Below are 14,016 nucleotides of genomic sequence, written 5' to 3' on the forward strand. Positions count from 1 at the left end.
TTTTATCAAAAGATTTATTACTCCGTGTCTCTCTCATCTTTCAATTTGGGTGTTTACATATTCAGGTTGGCTGAATACCCTATCTTTTGTATTTAATTATCAGACAAATTGTTGCAGTTTCTGATTAATCAGATAAGATTTAATGATCATTTCGAGATAGAATCCTAAACTAGAAAGTGATTATTTTAAACAAAGTCCATTGCTGGCATCATTATCTTTATACTGGATAGGGGATTGGCAGGCGGTCCGCATGCAGCCATGAACTACCCAGTATGGGTGACAAACCTTGTGGTGAATCTTAAGGTCCAATTTAGGTCTATTGTAAAGGACAAGCTCAGCTTTTTGGCAGCATGGGTAGAAAAGCTGGCTGTACTGTTCGAGGCAGGGGTAGGCAGCCTAGCAACAACTACAAGGGGGGGAGAGGATGTTAGTTGCAAGGCAGATCTGGTGGCCACTTCCCCAAGAGTAAGACCACAGCCCCCACCTGCTCAAAAAATTATTCCCACCACGGACACCAATCAGGTCTATTATGAACGTACAAACAGAGGCAGGGTACACCCTGATACGCTGATTGAGCAAGATAGTATGCACCATCAGGGGTCCAGGTGCAGGGAGTGAGCTGGCCCCATACTTAGCATAGAAGTCAGAGAAGAGAGGTCAGTCCTACCCTGTATAAATTTACCTCCCTCCTCATCCCCGTATGTTATTATCTTAACAGGCATACCTGAGCTTAAAAGGGGGCAAAGGGAATCCTACCATGAACTAAGGAATAAGTGCATGTTCTGGTTGGCCAGGCAGAGGCAATTTGCCTATAAAGATGCAGGCAAGATACTCCTGACACGCAGGGTTAGCTGGGTGGGCAATAGACCGAAAGATGTACAAGGGATTGAATGGTGATCGATTTAAAAAATCCAATGTTTGTTCAAGTCCTCTTAGGCAGGAACCAATATAGGCAGGAAGGGCGTATCAGGTCTCTATCATTGGGATATTTTTACTCCCCAGGTCAAATTCCACTAACCAGAGAGCAAACAAGACTGGAGATGGGGGTGTGGAACCAGAAAAGTCAGCCAACCCGTTTGTGGCAGGAACACCCCAGACCCTTATTATTTAGTATAACAACAGCAAACAGATATGGGGCCCTAGAGGTTCCCAGTGTTATCAGGAAGAGAAATTCTATTACAAGGGGGAGCCCCGGGAGAGGGCATGCCAACTAGGGAGCTCTATCATTTTAGCGCGCTACCTAGGCTGGGGGGTGGTGGAGGGAATGCGTTCCCTGAAGTAATAGAGGGAGGAGCTAACAGAGGACAGCCTCCCAAGGTCACAATAAATACATTTCCAATAAGTCCATCCCATGGGGCAGCGCAGGCCCCACACTCACCATCCTCTGCAGATGGCAAAAATGATGCCAGCATTAGATCTAGGACGAAGAGGGTCAGCGCTTCCCAGCAGGACGTTGGTCCATCGATGATAGATAACGAGTCCCCAAGCCTAGGCGGACACTCGGATCCATCTAGGATGCGGTTATTATCATGAAATGTTGCAGGACTTAGCTCCAAACTGGACAATCCTGACTGGGGGATATTTATAGACCAATACAATGTTTATATGTTTCAAGAAACTTGGGTCAGGGAGGATCCACATCGGCTGGGATATGCATAATTTAGAGCAGTTGCCATTTTGGGGGAATGGGCAGGCCTTTAGGGGGGCTCTGTACTTGGGCTGTACAGCAAAGCAGATAGAGTCATCCTACAATGACATTCTATGTATTCTTCTTATCTTTCCATCAAGGGTCAGAATCACTTTGGTCAATGTTTACTCTCGGCCGGTAAGCTATAGTCAAGAATCAGCAACCCTTGATCAGTTGACCACCTTTATAGCCACCATTCCTAACAATTTTTCAGTGATTATTGGTGATGACTTCAACTGTCAGTTTGAGCCCCTGGAGGGCCTGAATGGAGGAAACCACAGTGAAGAGGATCTACACTGCGCAATCCCAGAACCGAATAACCCGCCAACTAGGGCCTGGACTCCACTGGTGTTCCAGAATAAATCCTGTACCCTGAAACATTCCTTAAGGGCATGGTATAGGCGTATGAAATCGAACTCACCGGGGAACCATACTTTAAACAGAATAGGGCATTCCTCGATCCTAGACTACGTTTTGGCAGATAGAGGTTTTGACATAGGGTTGTTGATTTCAAGATTGTGCCTTGCCACAATAGCGATTATAATGTTCTGATCCTAGAGACGGCAATGCCAACCCCTGAGACGGCCCGACCTAAAATCCTTGCCCGATGACAGACTAGCACTTACTAACTCAATGAGGAGAGTCCGATGGACAGATATACATCAACCCCTTGACAAGCTGTCCACTTTATATGAATCCATCATTCCATTCCTAACGGCAGCTACAACACTATTTCTATTAATGGCACATTCATCTCCCTTATGCAAGTCGCTTAGACTCACAAAGCACTGAAGCCACACTGGCCAATACTTTTTTCCCAATTAGTACAATAAGCAAGCATAAAAGGCCCAACTTTCATGATTTAGTGACAGCAGCCGAATGGCCAAGCTAGCTCTTACTGATGCAATTAAAGTCCAGGATAGACCCCTAATTAGAGAAAAAAGGGAGCTTTATAAAAGCACCATTGTTGATGCCAATAAAAGGTGGGAGCTTGATAAGTGGGGCTCCCTGAGAAGGACCTTAGCCAACCATGACATTAAGGTCTTCTGGAGTGTAGTAAACACGAGCTGCTTGGAGGGAAAACAGCCTATAGAGCCTAATACTGGGGCAGATGTCTGAAGACATACTTTGAGATGCTTTATTCAAGGTTGGAGGATGAGGGTGGCATCACAGCTAATGACCACCGGCCCCCCTCAGAAAATTGTACAGAGGCCCCCAAGATAACTCTCAAAGAGATTACAAGTGCCATAAGTAAAGTAATCCTGTCTAAAGCCCCATGACTAGACAAGATCCCAGGGGAACTTTTTCAAAGTGAACCCACTATCTGGGTCCCCTATCTGTGGACCCTGTATAACGCTATTCTACATGGAATGGCGATCCCTGCTACTTGGGTTGGCGAAGAAATCCTTCCAGTAAATAATGAGGCTCACCACTCCTCCCCACAAACTATAGACATCAGCCAAAAAATCTTTACCTATGTATTATTGGGCTGCATCTAGAATTGGATGGAGAAGCACAAAGTACTGAGCCCATTTCAAGCTTCTTTTAGAGAAAAGATGTCTACAACCGACCAAATCTTTAGGCTCTGACTCATGTATGGGAAGCCTGTGTCTATAGAGGGTGGCAGCTTCTATTTAATTTCATGGACCTAAAATCTGTGTTTGATCTGGTGCTGAGAGACAAACTGTAGGCAACATTAAGGGATCTGGGGGCACGCTTATCTTTGCCACCTGCTAAAGCGGCTCCATGAAGGCAAATATGCCCAAATCAGGTTTGGCACAGACAACTCACTGCCCTCATACCCATTGACAGAGGTGTTCGACAAGGCTGTGTTCTTGCACTTATCCTTTTCTACCTATTAATAAATTGACTTGAAGAGACATTTACTGCGGGGAAGGATATAGATGCACCTAAGCTGGTGAATATCAAAGTACCGGCAATGATGTTTGCTGACGGTACTCTTCTGCTCTCAAAGCCAACTATGGGCATACAGAGGATCCTCAACAACTTCAATGCCTTTAGTAAGTGTAGGGGGCTAGAGATCAACATCCAGAAGACCAAATATATGGTTGTCAATCCAGTTAGTAGTACCCGGCCAAACCCTTGTCTTCAAGGTACCCCTCTGGAGAGGGTGTCCGTATTTGAGTATCTTGGGATCACCCTAACTGGAAAAAATGGAAGGGGTGCCCAAATTAAAAAAGCTAGATTAAAGCTGTCTCAGACCACAGGGGGCTTCACAAAGGTATTCAGGAGCTAGATTAAAGCTGGCTCAGACCACAGGGGGTTTCACAAAGGTATTCAGGAACTCCACTCATAAACTTGTTGTCTCGATGGTTGAAATATATAAAGTCCTTTTCTGCTGGCGAGGTATCTGAACAACATTTTATCCCCTGGAACAGCACCATCTTGCTGCTCACAAGATTTCTCTCGCTTGAAGTCACAATATATCCAGCGCCTTCAGACGCTTCTTTCTATTGAGGAATGAATATATATTACGAACTAAGAAGCCCCATCTATATACTTTAAGCCTTGAATTTGTGGTTACAACTAGACGTCTATATCCATTGACGTAGTTCAAACCATAGGGTTTTGGAACCCTCATCTGAAGATACAAGTTTTATCCTGTGGCATTCAGCACAACAACCGTGTATGAAATCAACGTGTCTCCATACTCGATATGAACACTACATATCATACCAGGAATTAGCCTTTATCAAGTGGCCCTGACTATTCAAGAAGATATCATCAATTTTTTGTTGTACTGCCAATAGCTTCATCAGTGACTCCTGAGGAAGGCGTTTTTTCTGCCGAAATGCGCGTCGAGTTTTAATAAATAATTCTTCAGCACCTTAAATGTCATTAACAATTTTGAATATATTGTTTTTATTGTAACTTGTTTGATTTATATGCTAGTATGATTTATATGCTATGTACCTATTGTGTTTGAAGTCTGTTGTTGTTTTTTTTATGAATCATACTTTTATCGTATCATATAGTTTGACTTATGTGTTGAGTCTCTATATGATTTTTATTTATGTTAATTAAATACATATTTTTAATATACACTTCATATTCGACATTTCTTTTCGCCACTGGTTCTAGACTAATTGTTAACGTACTTAGTTGATGGCCTAGGATTTTTTACCCACATTGGTTATTACCCTGCCCTAGGAGTCTGCGTATTACTGATACCCAGGGGATCCTTGTTTTCTCTCACCTGAAATATATAAAGTGCAAGCCAGGGGGGCTGCCCTGTACGGGGCTGAAATATGGGGGCACTGTCTACCCTGTAACATAATTAAGATTGAGAACACTTTCGCCAGGCAGCTATTTGGTCTTCCCCCTAGCTTCCCTCTTACACCACTTCGCCTGGACCTCGGGATAAGGCCAATTGAAGACAAAATTGCTCTCAGACCCCTTATAGTCTGGCATCACCTGTGGGCTACCCCGCAACTGGCTGAATACAGGGCAGAACTGAGGGAGGTCCTGAGCCTCCAGGGTGCGGGAAAATTTCCATGGTTAGCCTTTGTCAGGGATACACTCTTGGCCATGGGGAGGGTGAACCTATGGTACAATGCTGAGGTAACCTGCATTACAATATCCAGGATGGATCTGGTATGGAGTTATAGAGAGAGTAAACTTGCCCACCTGCAGGGGAGCTCTACAACTGGCTCCCTTACTGTAGTTCCTGGGAAATAAAGACCAATATAGCCTAGAGCATATATTGGATGACATTTAACCCGCGCTAGCCAGGAAGCTATACCTGCAATTTAGGTACCGGTCCTCCAGTTGCGTGCCTTTACAAACAAATTGGCTGGTTCACCCCTTCTGGGTTTTCCGATCTGTTGCAATGCAGTGGAGTCAAAATACCATGTATTTTTCTTTTGTCCAGGCTATAGGAAGGCCAGGCATCGATGGTTGATCCAGCTATGCAGAAATTTGGGAACCAGAGCTGCGTAGAGGCTTTTAGATTACTGAAATATAACACTCATCTGCCCATTGTATTTTCAGTGTCACGCTTTTTCATTTCTATGTGGTGTGTACGTAGAGAGCTCTTGAATACAAATCCACAGGCTCTAGCTGATAACCTCCTAATATCTTCAACTGGATCAGGTTTATTTTAATTTGTTTTTAATATCCATGGTTTTTAGTGTGCATTTAGTGGTTGTAATATGATAGATACCTGTTTTTAGAAATGTTTTATATTTGTTTACATCTTTGACTTCATTATGGGTGTGTTGGCTACTCTAACCCAGGGCAGAGGGGTCTGGGTACATGCCTACATGGATTGTTCTAATGAAATGTTATTGTAATGCACATGCACTTTTATGGGCAACTCAAACCCAGGGCTATGGGGTCTGGGCACGTGCCTACATTGGTTGTTTTAATGAAATGTTATTGTATTGCACATGCACTTTTATGGTCAAATCGACCAAAATATATTGTTTTATTGAATTGAATTATTTATGAATAAATAAACAAATCATCTCAACATAAAACTGAGAAACCATAAACTCTCAAAGGGTTAACTTTGTAACAAGGCGTTACTGCAGGACTTTTTGAATGCGTCCACTTTAAGAAGTTTATATCAAGAAGGCGCCTTCAAATTAAATTCCACTTTCCTATTATTGATGCTCTTTGAGCACACTTTTAGAAGGACTGCCTAACTTGAACATTTTCTGTATAAATTTGCAGAACGTGTTAAATACATAAGACACTAAGGGCCAGGTGCATAAAAATACTGGTCGTAGAAAGTAGTCACAAATTGTGCGCCAACTTTTTACAATCAGTCTTTAATGTTGCTATACCACCTATGCACTAATAGGTTACATTGCAAAATGACCAGTCACAGGTGATCACAGAATGGCCTGCGTACTGTATGTTAATTATGCAGGTCTCTATTTGTGACCCTTAAGATTGGCTACAAATACAAGGATAGTTAGTGGCTTGCAAGGAACAGCAGAGCACCATCTCAACACTCTTTAAATGAACCGTTGTTGCTGTAAAAAAAAAAAAAGTTCACTCTCTTAACCTCTAGAAAATCATTGGTGGGAGCAGCAGAGGTCCCTCCAACCACTGACAGCTCCCCACAAGGTCGCCTGAGAAGATTCACAAAATGGAAGGTGACTTTCTCCTTTAGAAATTAATTACCACCTCCTTTGAAGTATTGGTAACTATTCAAAGGTTTGCAGTCACACCACATTAATACATACCATTCCAATAAGACAGGAATGCCTCTTTCACTCCCCTCCCCTATCTAACTCCAATTCAGTTTGCAATTTTGTGATTCGGAAATGTTTTTCTGAGATATTTGACAGTCACAACCCCTGTGATTTTTCAGACCACAGGGTTTGGGATCGCAAAATAGTTTTGTACACAGGGTTGTAATTCATGTAATCTATACATAGTCCATGTTTTTGGTCACTAATAAATAATTACTATCTAATTGATTTCATCATTCTGATCATTTAAAGATGTCATTTTCATTTCAAGTTCTGTCTCATTATTTGAGTAACAAACTCCCACGTAAGACCCCGAACTAGCATTAGGACCACAGTCAGCGGAAAACAAAGAAATGGACTACGAGTGGAAGACAGAGTAATCAGTTGAGGGGTGTGATGAGTTAGGCAGGAAAAACGCCCATAATGTACTGCAAGGTACATATTTGCTTGCCTTTAGGTATGTGTTTTTCAAGTTACACCCTAAAGTGCCTGCAGTGTGTACACACATCTAAGCAAATTTAATGCTTTCGAGATAGGCGTCTTACCTTCCAGTTTTGTAATGCAGTTCTCATCTAATGCAAGTTCTTCTAAATTAAGGCAGTTCTCCAGTCCTTCAATCTTGGTTAGAAAGTTATTTCTAAATGATGCCCACCGTAAATTCTCTAATTTTTCTAAATTGGATAGTTTGTAGAGATTCTGTCCATCAAGATTTAATGTTGTAATCTGTAAATTAAATGTAAATAGTTATTGGAAACTCTGCAAGGCTTATTAAAGCAAAATGTGTATATTATAACGGTAAATGTAAGGTTACCAGATGAATTGTGTCATGTGTTCATCATATTACACTCTACTTATCTATTATAAAACCACAGTAATCTACAAATTTAGGCCATTGCATCAATTGAAACAAATGAACAACCACTCTAACTTCCAGAATGCACTGCACAGTTACATTAAACACCAGAGCTAACAAGCATTTGCAATGCAATAGGTCTCGCATTAGGAAAGTTTGCGCTATTGATATTGTAAATGACAAATTTGTTATTTATGTGTTGGTTTTGAAAATAACGAAATTAATAGCTTTGTTATTTACAATGCCAATGGTTATAACTTTCGCAAATGTGACACTTATAGCATTTGTAATGCAATATGTGCTGTATTTATGTGACTTAGATGTATTGATATTACAAATAACAATGGATTTGAATTTTTTAAAATAATTAATACTTTAATAAAAGTTATTGTAATTTATAATGGCAATAGCTTAAACTTTTGTAAATAACTTTTGTGAAGATTATGTTCAGTGTATTTTATTGTGCCGAAAATCGAATAACAGAAGTGAAATATTAACATCTTTTTGTGACATTTGTAATACAGCTTGAAACATTGAGAGAACATATTTGAACTAGTTGTTTTTGAATGGTTGCATGGTGCGGGCGTTCAAAAGAGTGGGCGGGGCTGAATGCGGTCATGATCCAATTGTTTTCCGTCAGCCTCAGTCTGAACCCATTTGAAAGGAATTTGGCCGCGATCTTGTTAAAAGACAGACATCCCTCTCCTAAATTGTGCAACCTAAAATTTCACCGTTTTCTGTGGACTACTGCTGGCATATTTGTTAAATCTGATGCTATTGCTATCTAAACACATCTTTTTTAAAAGAGTTAAATACAGATTGAAGTGTGTTTGTTTGATGTGGTTCACGGTGATCTCATCCGAGTCATTGAACACCTGTGGAAGCTGAATGAGATATGTTTATTCATATAACAGACTCGCGTTCAGAAGCTTATTATGAGTTTTAGGGAGGGAGAAACACCATGGCCCAGCTAGTGCGCTTTTAAGAACTGCATATAAATGGAAGGTATAGCTTGATGTGCCCTACTAGTAGGCATGGGCGGAAAATCCGTTCCGCTCGCGGATTTTGCGGATTTTCGGGAAATCCGCAATCCGCGAGATTCGCGAATCTCCCGCAAAATCCGCAAATCCGCGAGCAGCGGATTTTGCTCGCACTGCTCGCACTGTTCGCGTGAGTTCGCGTGAGTTCGCGCCCCGCGAATAAGTGCAAAATTGCAGAAATACGATCTTAGCAAAACTGAAAGTAACTACTTACCAGGTTCAAAAGTTCAGGCTCATCATTAGTAGCCATTTCCTGTAGTGCTTCCTGAGGGGCCCCTCCAGAGTTCAGTTGCCAGTTGAAACTATTATGTGACCCTGCTCTGAACCTCAGAATAGTTACACATATTCCACAAAGGTCCTGAATTACAGCTAAGGGAGACAAGCAGGAGCCAGGCTGGAAGTTAAAATCCATTAATCAGCCCCTAATTCATTATTGTCAGTTGGGGCAGGGCAGGTGTTGTAACTAATTTTGCAACAATGAAAGCACTTAGCAAGTGCAAAAGATCACTAATCAGGGCGCACTAAGGAAGCAGGTGCCAGCTAAAAAAATATTCTGTGACACATTAATCAGCCCCAAATTAATTCAGGTCACTTGAGGCAGGGAAGGTGTGCTTTGCTTTGCCGAAAATAATGTACACTGGACAACCAGAGGGTGTGGTGATGAAACAGAGGGTGGCATGGGTGGGCCAGAGGGTGGCATGAGTAGTCAGAGAGTGGCAGTGGTGACAGAGAGTGGCAGTGATGAAGAAGAGTGTCCCAAACAGGCTGGACACGTAGAAACAACAAGTTCGCGAAACTTGCGACCCGACAGGTAAGTTCGCAATTTGCGAAAGTGTACAAAACCCTCGCGAACTGGCAGAAACACGGGCGAACACAAAAAAAAAAAATCCGCAAATTCGCGGGAATTCGCGGATTGCGAATCCGCAAATCCGCAAAATTCGCGAATGCGAGATCCGCAAAATTCGCTCATGCTTACCTACTAGTCTCTTTCGCTCCTGGAATGTATCCTACCATTGCCCTCCGGGTAACAAATGGAGTTGCTACTGTGTATCGTATTGCCACTTTGAATTAGGGTGATGCAGTAACAGAGAAATGTGTGTTAATCTGGTGTTCGCACATTTTAGTTTTTTCATTCACATTTTGAATAATGGAGCATTACTGCATCGCCTACCCTTCCTGCAGTTTCGCTTGCACTTTCTCCGCCGCACCAGTCCCTTTTCTATGTCGGCGCTGCACTGAAGGACACAGTCAGCGGCTGGATCTTACGTCCCATCCCCGGGCGCCGCAGCTTACAGCGTTAGTGCGAGCACCGAAGCAGGGCCACAAACTTGGTGCCACGTCAGGGCTAAAGCTGGGGCGGCATAACACCGACATGAACCCGGCACACCACGAGCATCCGTGAGAGCAGCAGCCGCAGCCGCAGCCAATGAAGCCCGCTACAATCTGAAGAGCCCCGGTAAGGATCGGCAAAGCCCCTTCCTCTTGCTCATTGTGAGCCTGGCAGAGGGCAGCTGCCCGTGACACCCAACCACTGTGTGTGTGTGTGTGTGTGGGGGGAGGGTAGAGGGCGGCGGCGGCGTGTGTATGCGTGCGTGTCTGTGTGTGTGCAGGGGGGTGGGGGGAGGCAGCGTGTGTATGTGTGCGCGCGCCTGTGTGTGTGTGTGTGTGCGTGCATGCAGAGGGGTGGGGGCTGGCTGTGTCTGTGTGTGTGTGTGTGTGTGTGTGAGTGCGCCGTGAATGCATGCGAGGGAAGCGAAAGCAGGGCTGTGAGTTTGTCTGCGGAAGCGCGACTCGTGTCCACATTCCCAAATACGGCTGACAATAGTTGTCTAGCTGACAGCAATCAATGCTTTCGCATTGAATGCAGGTCAGCTCGACCTAAAAAATGGCATGTTTTATTAAATGAAGCCATCTTGTAACCTTAATCCAATAGGAAAACATCCAAAGCACAGTCGGATTCCATAATAAGACCAAAACCATACTTTCATACCATTTGCCTTTTTTATAACAAACATTCTCTAGACTGAGACACAGAGATCAGGCTAACATAAAAGACTGTCAGAATTAAGCTATGACATACCATGAAAAAAAAAAAGAATCAAAATATTTCTGAAAATGCATATATGTATCGAACAAACAATTATTCTGCTTTAAAAACGTTACTTTCTCACTATGCTTGAAATTCATTTCAAGTGTCTAAACACTTTGATTCTGAAATTACCTTGTTATCCAAAATTGAATAAATTAGTCCAGCTACATCCTTAGTAGGCTTTCTTGGGTTAACAGTGTAATATAAAAGGATAATAAACAAGCTGGGATGTTTAATGGTGTAAAATATAAATGAAACTTCTACTGCTTTAGCTGAATTGCTATTGGATGTTCAGGGAACAAGAAAAGCCGCTTTACAAAATAGGGCTGCTAAAATTTTCTTTAAAACAATATCCATGGCTATGCAGGTTTTGAAGGATTGTGTTATTTTAATTTGTCCGACCATTTCATGCGCATCCATTTGCACTAATGCATTGCATGAATTAGCCAAGAGAATGAAGCTAGATGGGGACAAGGGGTGGTGGGATTGGTTATATGGATGGTTGCCTGAATATGGGCAACTTTGCTATATTTTGTTATTTTCATTATAATTTGCATTTTGATATCTATTTGTTGCTGTATGCAATGTGCGCCTAGCTTTATATCCTTAAAACACACAAGATGATGGATGGAATGTTGCACATTGGCAAAACATTCACCCCCAGTCACAGATCTGGGTTTAATCCATTGTTATTTTGCTCACCATGCCACCCTAGTTCAGACATGGCCATATGCAAATCAGTCTATATTCAATAGATTTCTAAGAGAGCTTGGATAGGCCTCTTTCTTGAATAAATGTAAAAATTCTTTAAAGTATTTACGTGGGATTTGGCTTTTGATTCTAAGTGTCCTGGATGAGAGTTAGTCTAGTGTCACTGAAAATATTCTCCTTTGGTATACCTACTCCTTTACCGTTTCTACTGGTTGACCTCCTAGTTTCCAATTAAAGTGGATATGATGCTTCTTTCCCCTAAAAGGGACCACTTTTGTCTTTGAAATACTTACTTCCAAAAAGTTTTTTTCAGTGTAAGTAAAAAGAGCATCTAAATTGTGTTGTAGACCAATCTGTGTTAAGTCAAAAGTGACAATATTGTCTGCATACATTAAGGCATGGATTTCATGAGAATCTATTTTAGGTGTAACCTTATTTATACCTACTAGACACTCCAGTAAGTCACTTACATACAGAGAAATGAGTAAAGGGGCTAACAAACAGCCTTGATTAAGGACGATCCAAGTAGGAATCCTATAAATTAGGCATTTTTCTCCTCCCATCTGAACTCTACACCAAGTTGCTGTATATAAGGCCACAATGAATCTTAATTAGACATCAGGGATACACATTTTCATCAGTTTCCTCCATCAGCAGGGTTTATGGACCCCGTCAAAAGCTGTAGAGAAGTCTACATATAAGTTGTAGATTATCTTCAATTTCTTTAGAACATATTTATCGATTAATGATTGTAAGAGTCTGATGTTATTGATGACAGAATGCTTAGGACGGAAGCCTGCTTGGGCCATTGGAATCACCCCACTTGAAAAAGCCCAGTCCTTCAGATGATCCAGAATGCATGCTGCAAAGATCTTCCCAGTGGCGTCCAGCACAGCTATCTGTCTATAATTGCTAAGCGAAAGTCCGGTGCCCTTCTACAGTAGAGGAATAACAATACTCCCAATCATCAATTTCAGGATTTGACCAGTTTTATATATGTGGCAGAACAGTGGCTCCAAATACTTGCTTCAGGCTTCATGGTTGCTTTTGATGGCTATAACTGGGATCTTATTTGGACCCATCAATGCAGAGGATCTAGAACTCCTGATGTAAGAATTTATTTGTTCCTCCACCGGGGCACTTTTCCCTTCGTCTACTTCTTGACCAATTGTCAATCTACAAGGAGCTCTTTAGCAGGATTCTTCTAGGTTTGCCTTATAGAGCTCTAGGCGATACTTTTCCCAGTCATTTTGAGAGACCGGAGATGCTGTAACAGATTTTTGAGCTCTGATTGCTATTGTTATTAGACTCCAAAACTGTTGCTTATTTTTTTGAGAGATCACTAACTGCAAAGCAATCCAGATTTTGTCCATAGTTTCTCTTTTTCTGATAGAATTCATTTTCTTCCTTTTTTTCCGTAAATTAGATATCTCTTTTTTCCTGAGAACAGGGAAACTTAGAAATTGCTGTCTTGCAATATTATCTATGGGATTGCATGAGTTTCTTAGCGGTTATAGTTTTTAATCCAGGGCAGCAGAATCCTGAACAGCTTGTACTACCACCAAAAGAGTCTGTTCCAAATTTAAAACTAAGCATGGGCGGAAAATCCGTTCCGCTCGTGGATTTTGCGGATTGTCGGTAAATTCGCAATCCGCGAACGCTCGCGAATTTACCGAAAATCCGCAAATTCGCACGCAGCGGATTTTTTTTTCTTGGTGATACAATTTTGCGGCGTGCGGCGTAAGTTCGCAATTGCGAACATGTAGGTGCGGCGGGCAGCAACAATCTCGCACTCGCTAAATTACAAAATTTGCAATTCTGCACAAAAAATCCACTAGCAAGCAGCATAGACCTTCTGAAAATGATGATTTTTATCAGAATAACTCCTCAGGTTGACATTTGCCTGCACTTTTTTGGATTTGAGGCCTTTTGACTTTCTTTGGATCACTTTTGGATTAGAAATCAACTTTCACAAGTAAGTTTGTTTGGGGCATTACTGTTGCTGTTCTGAAGAAAAACGAGTTTTGCTGAACTGAAAGCACTCAGCAGGTGCAAAAGTTCAAATTCATCATTAGTAACCATTCCCTGTAGTGCTTCCTGACTGGGGCCCCTCCAGAGTTCAGTTGCTAGTTGCAACAATTGTATGACCCTGCTCTGACCCTCACAGCCGGATCATAGAATAGCGACAAGTAGGCCACAAAGGTCCTGGGAAAAAAACTGCACTGCAACAGAAAGCAAATTACAGATAAGGAAGCAGGTGCCAGACTGGAATTTTAAAACAGTGACACATTAATAAATCAACCCCAAATTAATTCATGTCAGTTGAAGCAGGGCAGGTGTGCTTGCTTTTCCCCCCCATAATCTACAGTGATGATGATGAACCATTGGATGGCATTGATTTACCAGAGGGTGGC

General features: G+C 42.0%; 1 protein-coding gene across 1 annotated transcript in view; it reads right to left on the reverse strand.

The window, feature by feature from the left end:
• The window catches only part of LRRC9 (leucine rich repeat containing 9), a 719,638-nt gene that overhangs the window by 235,928 nt on the left and 469,694 nt on the right, over positions 1 to 14,016 (reverse strand). Inside the window, exon 21 of the mRNA XM_086937964.1 lies at positions 7,455 to 7,632. Coding sequence (XP_086794090.1) covers positions 7,455 to 7,632 — 178 coding nt within the window. The remainder of the gene's footprint in view (positions 1 to 7,454; positions 7,633 to 14,016) is intronic.

Source organism: Lissotriton vulgaris, chromosome 9 (genome assembly GCF_964263255.1).
Source record: "Lissotriton vulgaris chromosome 9, aLisVul1.2, whole genome shotgun sequence".
NCBI lineage: Eukaryota > Metazoa > Chordata > Amphibia > Caudata > Salamandridae > Lissotriton > Lissotriton vulgaris.